Here is a 17258-nt window from a genome sequence, read left to right as displayed (position 1 = left end):
CCGTTGTTGCCGCCGTTGTTGCCGCCGTTGTTGCCGCCGTTGTTGCCGCCATTATTGCCGCCATTGTTGCCGCCGTCATTGCCACCACCGCTATAGACAAAGAGTCAGCCATCTACTCTGTAAAGATCAGGAGACGATCAAGGCGCAAGAGGAGGTGGGATCGGCACCATCAACCCCAGGGGATGGGGAACCCACAGAAAGAAAGAAAAGAGGCACAGGGCCCGGTGAAGGCGCCCCCGGGAGCGCTTACTTGCAAGTTCGCCATCGGACGCGAACCTTCTGTTCAAACTTGGCATCGATGGAATCGGTGGTGAGCAGACCCTTGGCGTTGCGGTTGCTGGAGGTAAGGCGGACTTGGGAGTTGATGTTGAGCAGGCCCTCGGCTCCGCAAGGAGACCAGACCAGGGAGACCTGATCGACCTCGTCGCTCTTCAGGTAGTCTCCGTTGAGGGGGCCGGTGAAGATGGTCTCAGTGGAAGTCTGGGGATCGTTAGTACTGCATAAGATGAGACGGATTTAGCCGAGTTTAAGTGTACCTGAGTCGGCTGGCCGGAGAAGTAGTAGGTGGACTTCAGGGTGCCGCTGACACCGGCATCGAGATCAGCGTATCCGCGATAATCGGCGCTGAAGACGGAGTACTGGAAGCCGCCGGGGTAAGTGAGGGCGAAGTTCAGCTGGCAGTTCTTGCGCTGATCGTTGACGGCAACGTCGGGGCCGATGGAGGCTTGGTACTCATCGAAGATCAACGTGACGAGAGTCTGATCGGACGAGAGCTGGGCGCTCATGCTGCCCTGAGGGCAGCCGGACCCGCCATAGGTGACACCCCGGATGCGGACGGTGCCTGGGTCGGGACCAGCGGCATTGGTAGGAACGACGACGGGGCTGGCGGCCACGAAGGCGGGAAGGATAGCGAGCAAGGCAGAGGTCTTCATGGTGAAGGTTGAGTTGAAAAGACTTAGTTAGTCCGAATGAGTGTGTTCTCTTGGAGGCTGTCAGAAGGAGAGGATAAAGATTCAGCAACAGAACGTTCGTGAGCGGCGTTTATATAGTCAGTCGACGCAATTTGCAAGACTATCCCGTGGTCAATGTCAATTTCCGCAAACCTGGCCTGGATTGAGCGGCCATGTCGAGAGGTCTAAATTGATGCCACGGACCCCAGGCCATGCAATATGCAATAATGATATGGTTTGCGGACCGTAGAGATTGATGGTGTGCGAGGAACGGGCGAACACCCCTGCATGACCGTATCTGTCAAACCATGACGGAGATCTCGCGACAGCACGAATGCCTGATGCGCCACCGGCCTAGAACACGATAAACTTTGCTTCCGTTCACGATCCGACCGTGGAGCCGCGGCTTCGGGGAATTTCTTTGTCGACCAGTGGCGATGCAACAAGTTTGAGGAACGTCGTGAGCTCAACGACCGGCATTCTCGACCGGCGTTCTCAACCAGAGGAAATTCGTTCCCATGTCAGATGCCCAGCAATACAATTCCGGGTCTAGTCGGCTTCTTGTTGCCTCAATATCGGCGAGAGTGAAGTGTGGGAAACAGCCTGTTCACGATGCTAAACATAGCTGCCGAGGAGACTGGAGCACCACGGCTGAAGCGTTCGGTCTCGGTCGAAACAAATGAGTGTGGAGCATGGCGTCCACGGATCCCCGGGTTTCGATCAGGCTGGAGAGACAACGTGAGTAAAATTTGGCATCACGGCGCTCCATGACCAGTTGCATGGGAATATACAAATGGAACACTAGAGTTATTTGCGCGTAGTGAGTTGAAAATAGACCGAAAGCGGGGATTGACGACGGAAAACCGGGCGACGACATCCAGTGGAGTCACGGAGAGGGTTGCAATAGCATCAAGATTCTCCATATGAAGGGTGGTCCTCATTTGTGAACAGTGGTGAAATAATCAAGAAGATATTAAAACATAGATGAGAAAGCAACTTATGAGAACGAAACGCTGGTGAGGTTGGTCGAGACGCAGGTACTGTCAATATATGTAAATGGAAAATGATATACAGAAGACAGGGAAACCCTGTCAGGAACATGACCACATTTTTCTGGTCTCGACCAAGAGATCGGCCTGTGGCGTGCTTCTGTTATTGCAACAACTCTAAGGAAATACAGAATTTGCGTAATGAAGACTGAAAAGATCCTATTGATGGACGAAGGCAGGCATTGTGATTGTTGACATCGTGAGAACTTGGTTCTCGGCTAAAGCTCCGCGAAGCAGCAACGACAGCCTCACCGGGAACTCAACGACATCAGCCCAAAAATAGTGCCAGCTAAAGTGCCAGCTGACAGATTCAAACAATCACGTTTGATTTCCTGGCTTGTCCGCGGCATCATCCTAGACGGGAAAGGTTTGTCGACTCGGATATGAATGAATACCACCTCAATGACGGTGAGGTCCGGCCAGTTCGGCAGCCACCGTGCAATCACTCAGCGGCAGCAATGTCGCATTGGTGTTGCGCCTCGTATCTTGCAATGCTGGCCCTTAATCAGATCCATAATAAGTCAAGGAGGATAATGTGAAGCCGCCACCGACATAGGGTAAATTGAAGCACAAGTGCTGAAACCGATCAACGAACGGTGGACCACGAGTGCCGAACGACCAGGCGAGTGATGCCTGCCCTTGGCACCGAGTTGGCAGTCATTCGCAAACCGGAAGAACATGGCAATAATGAAAACGAAACGAAATCTTGCTCATCTAGGAATGAGAGGAAAGATTGCGAACATTGTCACGTCGCGAACATCCAATAACGATGCGGTCGCAAGTTTGAGCCGGAGAGCCCTCCCCAATATGGACGGGACACGCCCAACCGGGGAACGATATGAAGGAAATCAAATCCACGCAAATATCGGGCAGTCGGGTCGAATCCGGATGATGTAGTTTAGACGAGGCAGTATAGATGTATAGCGAAATTCATGCGCTCCGTGGTTCAAAAGGAAGATCAAGATTTGCGAAAGATCTACGATGGAGATGTGGGTAACAGCATCTTGATAAAGGCGTTCGAATGCCCCTTTTCCTCTTCCATCCAGCATTCCAGGTGGCAAGCGAGATAACACGAAGCCTACAACCGTCCCGTGCAGGTAAGAGGCGGCCAAAAGGATAAAGGGTAGGCGGGCCGGTGCATCGCCATGCAATAATCCGACATACTCAGACCGGAATCTGGGTTTTGACTCCGCATTGCTGGCATATCTGCAGGGGGAACGCTTGTCGGAGGAAGATGAAGGATTGGAATTTGGAAGGATGGGAGAAAGCCAATTTCACGTGACTGTCTGCAGTTTAGGCATTTACAGCCCGCCAGAAAAACTTTGAGATCACGTGAAGCTTGTCAATATCAAGTGGCGCAGTTGAATCGCTCTGCCCTGCCACGATGACATCCTCTCTCCGGCCCCGCTGTCTTTGATGTGATCAGTAATGCGAGGGCATTGCCGACAGACTCCGTACGATTTGTCAATTGACAATTCCTCCGCTCGATGACGCGAATCGGTTAGTGAACTAAGGCATGATTTGAGTTCTTCTTTCAACAGATACTATAAAACTTCGGCTGGTCCAGACTCCAGACAACTTCATTTCCAAGCAACCGGCTCAGAAACACTGGATCTCCTCCGCTCCATTCCCCTTCCATATATACTGGTAATCATCGTTGCGGTTCTTCTACCCTTCATGTCTCCCATGCCGTCGGGTCTATTCTCCAAATTCCTTCGTCCGTTCTCTTCGACCACGATGGCCTTCGGTCCCGAGGGGTCATCAGCAACATTGCCGGAGGGCGCGGCGAAGGCAACCATTGCTGCAGGATGCTTCTGGGGCGTTGAGCACATGTACCGCAAAGCCTTCGATGGAAAGGGCCTGATCGATGCGAGGGTTGGATATATTGGAGGCGATACACAGAACCCTAGCTACCGAGCAGTATGTACAGGCCGAACAGGACGTAAGTTGCATGGCGAAGTCCAGAAGCCAGAAAGCCGCTGACATGATGCATCCAGACGCCGAAGCTCTACAAGTTATCTACGACCCCGAGAAGCTCAAATACCGGGAGTTGATCGAGTTCCTCTACCGCATGCACGATCCCACCACGAAGGACAGGCAGGGACCGGACACCGGCTCCCAATATCGGAGCGGTATCTTCTTCCATGACGAGGAGCAGGAGAAGATCGCAAAGGAGGTCACCGACAAGGTGCAGCAGGAATGGTGGAAGAAGGGCAAAGTGGTCACGGAAATCCTGCCCGCTGGTCAATGGTGGGATGCCGAGACGTATCATCAGCTCTACTTGGACAAGGTGCGTTGATCGCCGTTTCTGCAGGACACACAAGGATACTAACTGGAAGCAGAATCCTGGAGGCTATGAATGCCCATCCCATTTCCTTCGTCCGTTTCCCCCTCTCTCGTCATGACGGACTAGAAATGGAGCCATGAACGATGCCGTGATGATGTCATGAAATATGTGGTCCAAACAAGAACACTTGCAACCAACTGGCTGGTTAGAATGGGAATTTGATTCAGACTAAATGAACAGAAGTGTTCCCCTTTATCCAAGGCCAACTCGCGTGTGCTGAGCCATTGGACAGTTGATAGACGATATGCCGTGGTGGCGGCATGATTAATAGTCCTTTTCGCCCTATATACTTGACCCCTAATCTCTGAAGAGCTGGTACATAACTGCCCATTCTCCTCACTGTTAATAGTGAATATCAATTATTATTCGACCGCTCAGTGTACATCTCGGGTTGAAGCGTCTGTTCATATGGACGTCGATGGTGGATATCTTACATGCTCCGAGCCAGCCACCTTGATGGGCATTGGTAAATCAATAAAGTCAATCCATTCCTCCCTCTTGTCTCTCGAAAGATGTTTCTGACGTTCCTGCAAATCTTGCCTCCGTGCAAGCATTCCCTCTTATCGTTTATACTCCGCTACTCATCTAATCGGCATGAAGGGCCAATGGTCATCAATTATCGACTCCGAACATTAGGGACGCTATCATATCTCCGCATCCGAAGTGGAAGAAATTGATGACGACCTTGAAGCGTATCATGGGCGTCGAAACCCCGCGATGATCGTTACCCACCTTATATTACTTAAAGATACCATTCTCCTTTTCCATACGCGGGAGGGAGTCGTCCACCACAGCGGAGTATCAATTTCCTCTACCCCAGGTGGTGAAGAACTAAACGCAGCGCAGGAATATTCTTTGACTTCCGTGCTGATAAGTCCCCGAGCTAGACCCGGATTACTTACCCCCCCGTAACTAGTTAACAATTATGCAGTATGCAGTTCGAGTAGCTGCATTCGTCTAGCGGAGTTTGTTGTGAGTCGACTGCCGGTCGACGCGACTACCCACCCCCTGCATCCTAAACACTGTACATCGCCATTTTACTCGCCAGCCGAACGCTCATCTTCTCGAACGCCGTGCAAGATGCAAAAGACCTGCGGATACAGGTACCACAATATTTGGAATTGCTTGACCCTGCAGATCCTGATGCGAAGCGGTCTATCTTGCCACCGTCGAAGGGGATTGTCTTCTTGTTTGTTTGTGCGATTAACCGTGCGAGTCGCTTCCTGGAATGTCAGCATTCCATTTGGAAGTCTATGCAAATAATGTTGGATTTAACTTAGGGGCCTGTCGAAAATGGAGCGATTTATTAATATGTCAGGAATCGGATTACCCATCACTATCGCGCTGCACCCTAAGCCCCATACTGATTCGTTGGGTGGGTGACGGTTCGGCCGGACAACGATAGCTTCGTGATCGAGTCTCTCCGCCCTTGTGACGGTCCAAATCCACGTCACTTTGGTCGGTAGAAGTATTTCTTCCTGAAGGACAAATCTGTCATGATCGCAATCCTGCAGTATCTGATCCTATTCAGCCGCATTGCTAACAATTCCTAACTAGTGCTTCCTCACTTCATCCCAAGTTCCACCCCACTCTAGTTCGACTGGCTTACCATAAAACATCTGCAGCAGGACGAAACCTGCACCCCCTCCCCCAAAATCCATGACGTACAATGCGCCGGAGTCCCCCCCTAGAACCTCAAAAGGCTAACGGACCGCCCAATTGGGAAATCAAGAATTCCAAATCGCGCCCTCTGCCCATCCAATTGGCCTGTCATACATTAGCAGACCGATCAACCGTCGAGGTGATACGCCGTCGCGGCAATCGACCTTGTCGTGGAGCGGAGACTGGCAGAGCGGGTGTGCCTCTGGCCTCGAAAGTCGAATTTATTCCCAGCTCTCTGGGTGATAAACAGGTCCGGCGGAAGTAAGAATTTGCGATTGCACCGGGAAAAAGATGGGGAATGGGAGAATTGGAGAATCAGCAAGACGGTCTAGAGTTCTGTTATTAGGGCCGGTTCCAAGCGGTTGCTGTGATGAAGGGAATATAAATTCCGAGATCTGCTCCTTCCTTGTGTTAATTTCCTTTCGATATATACCTGCACTTGAAGCCGTCATCTCGACATCACATCCCAGAAGCCTCACTCTCCGCATCTTCAATCGTTACCGTGTAACCTTGCTTCCACGTACCACAACATCCGAAACTCCTCCCCAAATTTGACATCATGGCTATGACTGGAAAATGCCACTGTGGTGCGGTCGCCTACGAGGCCGAACTACCAGATGACAAGAAGAATCACGTCCTCTGGTATAGTCACATGCCTAAATTCATTCATGTTGAACCGATACTGAACTGCTCTTTAGCCATTGCAATACCTGCAAAGTCCTGAGCACTGGCGCTTTTAGCTTGAACCAGATCATCCCCAAGTCGGTATTCAAGGTCACCAAGGGCGATTTGAAGACCTACACCTACAAGGGAGACTCTGGTAAGTACCGAATAACTATATGGAAGATTTTTGACTCCATATCACCCATCGCTACCGCCAGCGGTCAGAACTAACCACTCCAACTCAGGCAAGGGCGTCGACTGCCTCTTCTGCAGCGCGTGTGGCACCCACATCTACCACGTCCAGGAAGCTCTACCGGCCGAGCTCATAGTCCTCCGTACCGCGACGCTCGACGACAGCAAGTCGTTCCCAGTGGCCGTGGAGGTGTACGGCAAGGACCGGTATGAGTGGCAAAAGGAGGTGGCGCACACCTTCGAGGTCATGCCGCCGGCGCCGTAGGGATCTAATAGGTAATGGTACCTGATATCAGGTATTCATTCGATACGATATCCGGGTGCGATAGACAATTTCATGAGAAGTTCACGAATGGATGACGAGTGGAATGACTCCGATGCCGTGGTTATAGATACGATAGCATAAGCTTCAAAGTGCTAGTTGAAGAATTAATGGAATGCTCTGATACGCATGACGACTGGCTTAGAATGCTGAAATCCCTGTACACCATCATCCCGTGGCCGTACTCACCAAATATGCACTATCTTGATCCATGCAAGCCCCTATCTTACCATTCAACTGCATCTAGTCAATTTCCAGAAGCAGATACTTCTCCCCTCTCGACTCCAATGCATCTTCCAGCCGTTGCATCACAGTCAACACCTTCTCTTCCTCCAACCTCTGCCCAACCACCTGCACCGCGACCGGCAGTCCCCCCATCTTCTTTGCATCGTAATGCTTGTACGCACCGCGCGCGACACCATTCAGCTTCCTCAGCTTGAAGTCCACCGGGAGGGCATCAAGTTCCGCATCGACGTGGGTGACAGGGAGGATGCCACATGAATAATCCAGCTGCGAGCCATGTCAGTCCTGCATCGGCAACAGAGATCATTCCAGGAAGAGGTGCCCTACCATATTGAACAAAAATGTATACCCACACGCGCTCACTGCATCCTTCATCGCGCCATGCGGTAGCGCGGGCGTCGCGTTCGGCGCTGTCAAAATCACATCCACCTTCTTCTCCATGCCACCCAGCCCATTTCCGCCCTCCCACCACTCATGCCATGCCAGCCGGAAAGACTCCCTGCTGATCACCAATTTCCACTGCTCCGTAGCAGATACCGGTCCAAAGCCCTTCAGCAGCTCTGCCCAGACGGCGTCCCTCTTGACGTACTTAACGTAGGCGTAATACAGCCATTTGAGCGGGCGCGCCAAGTTCGCCCAGAACGAGAGCTGTATGGCGCCGGGGTCAGATGACTCGCCGGTTCGGAGGAAGGAGAGGAAAGTGGCACAGCCGTCGGAGTTAAGGAGCTGGGAGGCGAGGACGAGGCCATCGTAAGGGGATATGGGGGACGGAGGCGGAGGGATGTCGATGACGGAGTGACCTGCATCGGAGAGGGCAGTTGCGGCGATGGAGAGGGCGCGGGCACATGCGGGAGAAGGATCAACGACGCCTGGATTAACATATTAGTTTCGCGCGTAGGCAATTTGATGCTTAAGGCGCCGATAGGCGAGGCAACGAGACTTACCATCCGACCTCATCACTCCAATCCTCAACTTCTTCGCCGCAAACTCCTCCACCACATCCTCTCTCCACTCAATCGGATGCGCGCTATGATCATATGTCCACGGCTTCATCCCCACCACCGCCTTCGTGAAGTACCTCAGATCCCCCAATGTCCTCGTCATCGGACTAAACACACTCGGAACCCCCTCCTGCCCCGGCATACTCGTCCGATTCCCCATCTTCGGCCACCGCCCTGTACTACATCGCAGCGAATAGCACCCTGACCAATGCGCCGGGATGCGCACGCTACCCGCTACATCCGAGCCGATCCCGATCCGGGAACCCCCTGCCGCCAGTAGCGCCGACTCGCCGCCCGTGGACCCGCCGGGGCTGTACGCCGGATTGTGCGGGTTGCGCGTCCGGCCCCAGACGTCGTTGGAGGACTCGAAGGAGAGGAGGGTGGTTGGGAGGTTTGTCTTGACGAACGGCACGGCGCCGGCGTCGCGGAGGAGGCGAACCATAGGGCCATCGTCCGCGAGGGGTTGGCGGGTATAGCCGGAGTATCCGACGCTGGTGTCGAAGCCGGCGACGTTGACGGAGTCTTTGAGCGATACGGGCACGCCGGCGAGCGGGCCTTTGGCGTCGGCGGAGACGTGGGCGTGGTTCTCGGCCGAGGGGAAGAGGATCTCGGTTAGGCAGTTGGTTTTCTTGTGGGCTGCGATCGCAGATTTGCCGTAGGCGCGGAGGATGTCGACGGGCTGGACGACGCCATTGTGGACGTGATTGACGAGCTCGGAGATGGGGTAGGCGAGGATGCCGCGTTCGGTTGGCGTTATAGGGCCAGTGTATTCTTTAGGGAGGGAAGCGATGCGACGGGCGCGTTCATCTTGCTTGTACTTGCTGCAAGAGTCTCGGTTAGCACTCACGATACTTATCTCCGTACTACATGGATGCTCCGTCGAAGGGGGATAAAGGTAAAGCCTCACCAGTCGCGACGATGATCGAAATAGTCAAATGGACGGACCATGATATTGGCAGCACTGAGGAACTTGAAGTCCTCAACTCAATTCTACTTCTGCCCTGGTGAAAGGAACATTACAGTTGAGAGATTGGAGCGTTGCGATGTCTCCATGCAAGGCACTTATCTCATTCGGCTGCCATCGGCCGAAGGCCAACCCCGCCATCATCCCTACTGGTGGTACAATAGTTGCACATAATGCTCATCTTTTAAAGCCTAGGCATCACATTTTGCCTAATCGCTCAGATAACCAAAGTACTAAGGTAACTTTCGGTGGAATGGCTGCAGATGAAATTGGCAAAGGTCAAACCGCCATTGCGATAGTATCCGATCAGGGTTAAGGGGGAGGAGGCTGGTGAAGGGGTCAATTTGGGTATGGTAAGCCACAAGGCAGGATCAGGAATTCAGGATTCAGGATTCAGGAATTCAGGATAATTACAAGATGTAGTTAGGATTGTAGGATATAATTACGTAAGCTATAGAGTGAAAAACTTGCACGTGATCCATACATAACGTGTTTGCTCAGATCTGTGGTGTTGCCTAGCCAATCATGAGCATTGTTAGGGCTTAGGGCACCAACTCCATTTTCCCCTGACTTTGTTCAATATCTCTCCGACCTCATATGGATCTGTCTGAATCTACACCACTCTTCACCGCTTGCTCCAATCTATGTAGATTGAGCAGCCGTAGGCATTGTTTAAGCAGTATTAGAGGCATGTGCCAGTCCTCTTCTAAACGATCGACTCTGCCATTTGCCGGCTGCCTGCTCTGGCCCTGTCTACCGAATAACATTAACGTTTTTATTTATGCTTATTGCAGAGCGCAAGGGGGTTTACAGGTATATACGGCTTCAGTTGCCGATGCTTTAGTCTCTTTGTACCTTCGATCATTTCGCATAATGCGTTTCCTGTCGGGCTTTTCAGTTGCATTCCTCAAGCGTTCCATCCTTATCATGCTGTCATTTCCTTTCACTTGATTGTACATTCATTATTGCATCTGAGTTCTAGCTACTAAGTCGAAATGATTGCGCCCTCAATCATTGCACTGGTTGCCATCCAGCTGTTATCACATGGCGTCAAAGCAGCGGACTTACCACCCGGCGCCGTGAGCCGCATGACGCTCAAGTCTCCGCTATCCGATCCTGCGGCCAAAATTGTGAAGATCAAGCATGGTCCTTATACAGTACCCGCAAATGGGATGGTAAACAATGCCATGACACCTAAGGTAGCATTGCCCTGCACCGACTGCTATATCACGGCGATGCAGGCAGGCTTAGAGTATGCCGATGGAACGGAAGCGAACATTGACACTGGCGCGTGGTTACATCACATGTAGGTTGTCATGGAAAGATATCAGTTGCTCGATCGACTAACCAATCTCCAGGGTGCTTTACAATACCGGTCAGAAAGACGCCATATGTGCCAGAAAGTCCGCGCTCAAGCTGTGGCCACAGAGGATCTTCTCAAGTGGGAATGAGCGTACTTTGGCCCGACTGAATGCAAATGGCAACTGGGGTCTTCCCGTACTTGGGTGCGCTATATCGATGGCATTTCCCGCCATTACTATGCTGATTGTGACACAGGACAGACACCTTCGGTCTCCTGACCGAGCTCATGAATGAAGCCGCCGAGCCAAAATCACTGTACTTGACCATGCTTTATGAGTACGTACCCGCCTCGACAGCAGGGTACAAGGCAGCGACCATCATCGAAATGGATGCGACAGAGTGCGGCGATTCTGAACTCCCTGCCAAAGAGGGGGTGTATGAGTACCATTCCGCAGAATGGGTCTCTCCCTACAGCGGTGAGATTCTTTGGGTTATTGGCCATGGTCACGACGGTGCCACCGATGTCAACATGCTCAAAAACGGCAAAGTGGCTTGCAATTCCGTTCAGTATTATGGCCTTGAACCAGCTTTTGTCGCCCCAGGGGCGGGTGAGATGCCAAGCGTCGACAATGTGCATCAATTGAATGATTCTGGTCATGCTCATGGTGGCGCGAGCACGAGCATGAAGCATATTTCGAACACTGCTGTTTGCACTAATATCGGACGACTTGAGAAGGGCGACAAGCTTGTCGTGGAGGGACTTTATAATTCTACGAAATATGCGCAGATGGCCGGTCATGGAGAGCATGCGCTCGAGCCGGTAAGAAAATTCCGTCCAAACAATACATGCCCGCCTTACCATCGCTAATTATCGATAGCAAATGGCCATCTCTTTCTTATATCTCGGGCTTGACCAAGGACTGAGCATTACACCTGACACTACAACTCCGGTACGGATGCCGGTGGAGATACAAGGCAACATCCCTACTGGGTTTGGATGCCCTGGCCTCCCGGTATATCTCATTCCTAATCAACTGTCCGCCATGATGGCCTTCCTCGGCCTTGGCACAGGAAGCGCCTGTATGCAAGGAGGAGTCAATATGCCAAATTTGGGTTCCCAGATCGTGTCACAGACGTAGCGATAGAAGGTAGAGCAATCATTAAAGCACAAACTATTCATCTCATAGATCGCGTTGAGGCGTAGCCCTGGAGCATCAATCACACAGGAGCTCCTCGTACGAAGTCGACATGTTTTTACCTATTTACTCTACAGAATTCCCTTACTTACTTTGATGATCGTCACTAAGGATTTTAATTCTCGTTATTAACAGCTAGAGACGCACTTCGAGGCCCTTGAGCATCGGTTTCTGCAGAAAGAGGTGTAGGGAGCTACGTATTCGATAAAAGACTTCCTAATCCGGGGCGATTGTCCTGGGCGATATGAACTGGGACATTTACTCTCGTGTCATTGCAAACTAGTTGCTCGTCTTGATTCGAACCGGAGTAATTTTTCTCACGAAAGCGCTCTGGGATCTTTTTGCGTACTTAGACTTTGGTCCAGAGCGGGTGTTTTATACAGCTTCGATACATACTTCTTGTCCAGACGGGTTATTATGCTTTCTGTTTTCAGTCCGCTCCGCCAATTGTGGAAATGGACAAGAAGCCGGAATATATTATTATCGCCTGCGATAATGCTGGGGACTATAAAACGCCTGTCGTGTGCGAAAAGGCCACCAATCAGCACCACGTTTCATTTATATTTGCACCTAATCTACTACATCCATCTCATTTCCTTCCAGGCCTTCGCCGCTACTCCGTTCCTCTATTTTGCTACAACGGACAAAAACGTGGTGCTCCGCACTATTCATTATGCATTTTGCATTTCTGATCCTGGTTCTGGTGCGATGCGCTGGTTGCTTGCTGGCAATTCCTGGTCAGAAGACCATCACCGCCTGTCACTAAGGCACCTTGGCTTGCACTATGAGATAATTTCGCTTTATGACTACAGGATTGAAACATGGCAGCGGAGCCGTCGGAACATGGAGGTCTTATAGACGTATTCTATAGATAGGCATAGTCGCACCTGTTCGTTGCTACTGCCGATGATCCTTTCCTTTCACCTCGATCATTCTTTAATGAGGCCTAAGTGAACGATCGTACACGATGCGAATCTCTCAGTTCATTCTGTCGGCGGTGACCTTTGCTGCCGTGGGACAGTGCCAGTATCCAAACCCAGGAGCGTGCACCGGAGTGTGCGGAAATTCCCACGATCCAGCCATCATTCGGCGTGATGACGGAATGTACTTCCGCTTCTCGACAAATGGAAAGGTGGCGATCCATACCGCACCAGCGTTGACGGGCCCGTGGGTGTATAAAGGCTCTGTTGTCAAAGACCGGTCGAAGATCAACCAAGCTGGCAATACGGACCTCTGGGTGTGTATCTGACGACGATGCATGAAGATCGCTAAGTTGACGTTTGATGAATTTAGGCTCCCGATGTGACTAAGATCGGGGACACCTATTATCTTTACTATGCAGTAAGCCAGTTTGGATCTCAGAACTCGGCGCTCGGTCTCGCCACGTCCAAGACGATGGATGTCGGCAGCTGGCAGGATCGAGGCGCCATCGGAGTCTCGTCTAAGGCTGGCAAGGACTACAATGCCATCGATGCCAACCTGTTCCGCGGCGGAAACAAGTGGTACATGAACTTCGGGTACGTGTGTTCGGCGAATTCCCTGCGTCGATCCCGAATTCAGAATATATATTAATCAGGCGATCAGGTCATTCTGGGGGGACATTTTCCAGGTCGGGATGCAGGATCCTCCGGTTAAGACCGACGGATCGGCATCGCGCCAGATCGTTTTCCAGCCGGCGGGTGAGCATGCCATCGAAGGCGTTTTCGTGTTCCCATTCAATAATCAGTATTACGCGTTCTTCTCGGCCGGAAAATGCTGCGGTCTGGATAAGAACCGACCACCGTCAGGCCAAGAATACCGCATCCTGGTTTGCAGATCGAGCTCGCCTACAGGTCCATATGTTCGTCTTTATCATAAGCCACGTTTATAGTTCAGGATACTAATTATATCTAGGTCGATAAAAGCGGCAAATCATGCGTGCAAGGTGGCGGCACCGTTGTTTATCCCTCCCACGGAGACATCTACGCTCCTGGAGGCCAGGGAGTCTACAACGACCCCCAACAAGGTCCAGTCCTTTATTACCACTATAGTGAGTCAACACTCCACAGTTCTCAGACGTATTGCAATGCTGAGTTTTGTTTTAGTCAACAAGAAACGTGGATACGCAGATGGCGACAAGTTGTTCGGCTGGAACAAGTTGGACTTCTCTGGCGGATGGCCACGAGCTCTCTGATGTATTATTGTTTAAGTACAGTTTGTCGAGCGAGGCTTAGCTAGACCGGGTATCCTAAATGCCACTATGTAGAGCCTGAACCAGATGCTCTCATCCAAAAATGCAGTCATCGCTCATCGAACTGTAGGAAATCGTTTCAAACAACATACAAAGTGAGATAGATATCCTCCAAAGAGCAGCAAGAACTTTTGAGCGTCCTCGGACGCTAGATTTGATCTTTGCCCAACCGTTTTATGCGGACAAAGAGCAGAGTGATTGCGAATCCAATACCTGCCAGAAGAGTGGCAAACCAAAAGACGACCTGGTAGGAAGCGACACTGGTATAAAATTTCTCGGTTCCTATTCTCCGAGCAATGTCCGACAGCGATACAGCAACGGCGATGCCCAGGTTAACCGTCACAGACGAGACTGCTCCAGCAAGGCCCTGGAATTTGTCTGGCTGGACTGAAGCAAGGAATATTGCGCTGACGGTGAAGGTCAGGTCGATTCCAAGCGTTGAACAGATGGTAGATGGAAATATGAATGGCCAATATGATGTTGTCACATTCGATCCGATCGCAAGGAGCAATGGTGCGCCAATCCACGCCAACCCTGATACTAGGAGTAGATAGAAGGCGGGGACAACATCGCACAACAACCCGCCTACGATGGATATGATGAAGCCCCCAATTGCCATCGGGCTGAGACATGTTAGTTCTGTGGGCCAAGCACTCGCGTTGGGCATCTTACCTGTACCACACCGCCATCGTTATCGGTTTGACTTGCAGTTCATCGTTTATGCTTCTAAAGTCAGCTGGTTGAAAACCAAGGGTGGTGGAATGCCTTACTAAGACATGGAGTAGAATAGATACGAGCCGAAACTCCCATAAAACATCAAGCATGCGACCAGCATGGCCTTGACGTTTTTAGGGGCGAAGAAGTCGGTCGGTAGAAGCGGTGAGTCAACAACGTTTAGCTCGACGTATAGGGAAACCACAAGGCAAAGGGCTCCAGCGCAGAGAGGACCAAGAACTGCTGGATCTTTCCATGGTACTTCAGAAGCGGCGCTCGCAGCCAGGCCGTAGGAGAGCATTATCAGTCCCGAAGCAATAGCGCATGCGCCTATCCAATCCATTTTCAGATCCTTTGAACCTGCCGGAGGCTTGATCTTTGTTTCTGGGACCGCGAAGTAGGCACTGATCGCGGACAATAGCGCCAAAACGGACCCTACCCAAAAATACCACTCCCATCGACCAAATTGAAGACAAATCCCAGAGGTCAAGATCCCGCCAAAGAAGCCTAGTGGTGCGCATGCGCCATACACTCCAAAAACCACATTGCGTTTTCTCCCTGGTCGGAAGGCTCGGGCAAGCAAAGAAAAGGCGGCTGGCTGGAACGCGGCAATCGCAAGGCCTTGCATAGCCCGTGCAACGTTGAGCATTTCTTGGGATTGGCAAAAACCTCCGGCTAGGGTCCAGATGGATAGCCACGCGGTTCCAAGCATGAAGAGTGGATAACCGCCGTACATATCCGTTGCCCGCGAAAGTGGAAGAGTCATGGAGCATAACACCAGCGATAGGATGGAAGAAGGCCAGAGATTAGAAGTTCTGGAGTCTCCATGACTCCATGATGCAGGTAGATTGGGCAGGATGATTCCAAAACCAGAAATGAGATACTCCTTCAGAAATTCGTTAGTGAGGACTCTGCTATTATGGTCCACAAACATACCGCAAGGAACTGGGACGCTGCTAGAGAAAAGCAAAAGGCATATTCAGCCCATCGGGAATTGAAACAACCGTATTCGTTCTCGTGTGCTCCGATACTACCGTCTCGGAGTTCGACCCATTTCTCAAGATCATCGCTCGGTCGTATAGAGCCAGACACAAACTCTGGTTTCCCTCTCAAAGTTGTTTCCGACTGATTCTTTAGAGCAAGAATGCTGTCAAGACTTGAAAAATGCCAGATCGAGACCTTGGCGCGAGACATGAGGCCGATTGATATGTTGATAGGGTTACAAGCTGGGGCTCGGAACGGAGACGGTCCGTAGAACTTTTGATACGGCAGAAGGCAGCAAAGGCAAAAGCAGTACCAGCTGACAATCGAAGGCAAAGATTCAGAAATCGAGGAGAGGGCTAGAATCCGATTTGAAATGAATGACTCGCAAAAGTGCATTCATGAAATCATAGCTTGCCACTGCTCAGCGAAAGACAAAACGAATGATGAATGACAACGGAGAAGATACATTTAAGATAAAAAGGAGCAGTATATGAAGAACTGGAAATGAGGGTACCCATGAGAATTTGAATCTATCAAATACAAACAAATGGAGCATCCGCAGTGGATGGAAGGAACTCCATAGATGGGATCTTTCAAAGAGACGTGTGTTTGTAGGTCATCCACTTTCAACGTTACTCAACCAACCTTCCCTATCGTCCTCCAAGGCTTGTAGCCCCATCTCCTGGCATCGGAATCCGTTATTTCATGCATTTCGCGCTCCACCTGGGGATGAGATCCGGAGTGGCAGCCTAAAGCAGTTGACCGGGCAGAAATGTTGCGATCCATCTAGGTTAGCAGAGAAGATTTAAACACGTCGCAAACGAGCTGTATCGGTGGATACATCTTGCTTGTTGCATAGGCATTTCCTGGGGATACGCACATCGGTCGGCGGGCGTTGCAGCCGCTTGTACAGGACCGACATCCGCGAACCGGGAAATGGCGCACAGGTGGAGTTCCTGTCAAAGGCTGCAGAGCCTCAGGCCAACGGGCGCAGCATGAAACACTGAAACAGTTGACGGTTGTATCACAGCGATGAGAAGGTTATGGGCCATGACATACTCTGAGGGAGAAAAGGGGGATGGATTGTTGAGAGATTTTCGACACGAACCTGGTTTAGTCATTCTGGATCGTCCGATCGTGACACAGCCTTGGCATCTCAACCCCTTCCGTCGTTCATCATCGAGGAACGTTTCTTCTTTTTCACGTCCTACTCAAATAACTCACAACCTGAGTAGTACAGGTGGCTGATGGCGGGATGGACAGATGGTTCGAACCGTTTCATTCTCAACTTTGATTTCTGTGGAGTGTTTCAGTCCGATCTCGAACGTTGATGGGCTTCCCGCTGATAGGCTTCCTCCATCCTCGCCAATGCCAGTCATTTGATACTGTTCTCCCACGATATCCGATGTTCGGACATCAGCTATCTACCGGCAGCCCAG

At 51.2% G+C, this 17258-nt stretch overlaps 8 protein-coding genes across 8 annotated transcripts; 5 read left to right on the top strand and 3 right to left on the bottom strand.

Moving 5' to 3' along the window:
* Positions 1–246: 246 nt before the first annotated feature.
* Positions 247–932, bottom strand: P152DRAFT_470594 (uncharacterized protein; the record flags this gene model as incomplete). Its single annotated transcript, XM_033680988.1, has 2 exons — positions 247–480; positions 537–932. The coding sequence occupies 2 exons, from the start codon at positions 930–932 to the stop codon at positions 247–249; spliced, it is 630 nt and encodes a 209-aa protein (XP_033538222.1).
* A 2494-nt stretch (positions 933–3426) lies between these two features.
* On the top strand, positions 3427–4719 carry P152DRAFT_454829 (peptide methionine sulfoxide reductase msrB/msrA). The gene is made up of 3 exons (XM_033678661.1): positions 3427–3941; positions 3997–4289; positions 4342–4719. The coding sequence occupies exons 1-3, from the start codon at positions 3737–3739 to the stop codon at positions 4402–4404; spliced, it is 561 nt and encodes a 186-aa protein (XP_033538221.1). The 5' UTR covers positions 3427–3736; the 3' UTR covers positions 4405–4719.
* A 1701-nt stretch (positions 4720–6420) lies between these two features.
* Positions 6421–7212, top strand: P152DRAFT_129210 (uncharacterized protein). The gene is made up of 3 exons (XM_033673754.1): positions 6421–6650; positions 6707–6828; positions 6917–7212. The coding sequence occupies exons 1-3, from the start codon at positions 6568–6570 to the stop codon at positions 7126–7128; spliced, it is 417 nt and encodes a 138-aa protein (XP_033538220.1). The 5' UTR covers positions 6421–6567; the 3' UTR covers positions 7129–7212.
* Positions 7213–7428: 216 nt separating this feature from the next.
* Positions 7429–9767, bottom strand: P152DRAFT_428815 (amidase signature enzyme; the record flags this gene model as incomplete). The annotated part of the gene is made up of 4 exons (XM_033677346.1): positions 9337–9767; positions 8373–9250; positions 7756–8297; positions 7429–7695 (listed from the first exon to the last, which is right to left on the bottom strand). Exons 1-4 carry the CDS (start codon positions 9375–9377, stop codon positions 7429–7431), a joined length of 1728 nt encoding a protein of 575 aa, XP_033538219.1. The 5' UTR covers positions 9378–9767.
* A 227-nt stretch (positions 9768–9994) lies between these two features.
* Positions 9995–11907, top strand: P152DRAFT_479101 (uncharacterized protein). Its single transcript, XM_033681693.1, has 4 exons — positions 9995–10699; positions 10752–10898; positions 10951–11515; positions 11574–11907. The coding sequence occupies exons 1-4, from the start codon at positions 10389–10391 to the stop codon at positions 11832–11834; spliced, it is 1284 nt and encodes a 427-aa protein (XP_033538218.1). The 5' UTR covers positions 9995–10388; the 3' UTR covers positions 11835–11907.
* Positions 11908–12245: 338 nt separating this feature from the next.
* Positions 12246–12809, top strand: P152DRAFT_129184 (uncharacterized protein). The gene has a single exon (XM_033673753.1). The coding sequence runs from the start codon at positions 12309–12311 to the stop codon at positions 12747–12749; it is 441 nt and encodes a 146-aa protein (XP_033538217.1). The 5' UTR covers positions 12246–12308; the 3' UTR covers positions 12750–12809.
* P152DRAFT_129175 (endo-1,5-alpha-L-arabinosidase) lies at positions 12722–14241 on the top strand. The gene is made up of 5 exons (XM_033673752.1): positions 12722–13128; positions 13185–13408; positions 13476–13731; positions 13785–13920; positions 13976–14241. Exons 1-5 carry the CDS (start codon positions 12859–12861, stop codon positions 14062–14064), a joined length of 975 nt encoding a protein of 324 aa, XP_033538216.1. The 5' UTR covers positions 12722–12858; the 3' UTR covers positions 14065–14241.
* Positions 14242–14269: 28 nt separating this feature from the next.
* P152DRAFT_389310 (putative MFS multidrug transporter) lies at positions 14270–16029 on the bottom strand (the record flags this gene model as incomplete). Its single annotated transcript, XM_033675976.1, has 4 exons — positions 14270–14744; positions 14794–14844; positions 14892–15721; positions 15772–16029. 4 exons carry the CDS (start codon positions 16027–16029, stop codon positions 14270–14272), a joined length of 1614 nt encoding a protein of 537 aa, XP_033538215.1.
* Between the last annotated feature and the right edge of the window lie 1229 nt (positions 16030–17258).

Source organism: Eremomyces bilateralis (genome assembly GCF_010015585.1).
Source record: "Eremomyces bilateralis CBS 781.70 unplaced genomic scaffold P152scaffold_2, whole genome shotgun sequence".
Taxonomy (NCBI): domain Eukaryota; kingdom Fungi; phylum Ascomycota; class Dothideomycetes; order Eremomycetales; family Eremomycetaceae; genus Eremomyces; species Eremomyces bilateralis.
Note: the sequence above shows the minus strand (reverse complement) of the source record. Positions and strands in the feature narration are given on the sequence as shown.

Coding starts and splice junctions, on each gene's coding strand:
- P152DRAFT_454829 (XM_033678661.1), top strand. CDS start 3,737: ATGGCCTTCGGTCCCGAGGGGTCATCAGCAACATTGCCGGAGGGCGCG. Junction 3,942..3,996: donor ATGTACAGGCCGAACAGGAC/GTAAGTTGCATG, acceptor TGATGCATCCAG/ACGCCGAAGCTCTACAAGTT. Junction 4,290..4,341: donor ATCAGCTCTACTTGGACAAG/GTGCGTTGATCG, acceptor AACTGGAAGCAG/AATCCTGGAGGCTATGAATG.
- P152DRAFT_129210 (XM_033673754.1), top strand. CDS start 6,568: ATGGCTATGACTGGAAAATGCCACTGTGGTGCGGTCGCCTACGAGGCC. Junction 6,651..6,706: donor AAGAAGAATCACGTCCTCTG/GTATAGTCACAT, acceptor ACTGCTCTTTAG/CCATTGCAATACCTGCAAAG. Junction 6,829..6,916: donor CACCTACAAGGGAGACTCTG/GTAAGTACCGAA, acceptor ACTCCAACTCAG/GCAAGGGCGTCGACTGCCTC.
- P152DRAFT_479101 (XM_033681693.1), top strand. CDS start 10,389: ATGATTGCGCCCTCAATCATTGCACTGGTTGCCATCCAGCTGTTATCA. Junction 10,899..10,950: donor TGGGGTCTTCCCGTACTTGG/GTGCGCTATATC, acceptor ATTGTGACACAG/GACAGACACCTTCGGTCTCC. Junction 11,516..11,573: donor GAGAGCATGCGCTCGAGCCG/GTAAGAAAATTC, acceptor AATTATCGATAG/CAAATGGCCATCTCTTTCTT.
- P152DRAFT_129184 (XM_033673753.1), top strand. CDS start 12,309: ATGCTTTCTGTTTTCAGTCCGCTCCGCCAATTGTGGAAATGGACAAGA.
- P152DRAFT_129175 (XM_033673752.1), top strand. CDS start 12,859: ATGCGAATCTCTCAGTTCATTCTGTCGGCGGTGACCTTTGCTGCCGTG. Junction 13,732..13,784: donor GCTCGCCTACAGGTCCATAT/GTTCGTCTTTAT, acceptor AATTATATCTAG/GTCGATAAAAGCGGCAAATC. Junction 13,921..13,975: donor AGTCCTTTATTACCACTATA/GTGAGTCAACAC, acceptor GTTTTGTTTTAG/TCAACAAGAAACGTGGATAC.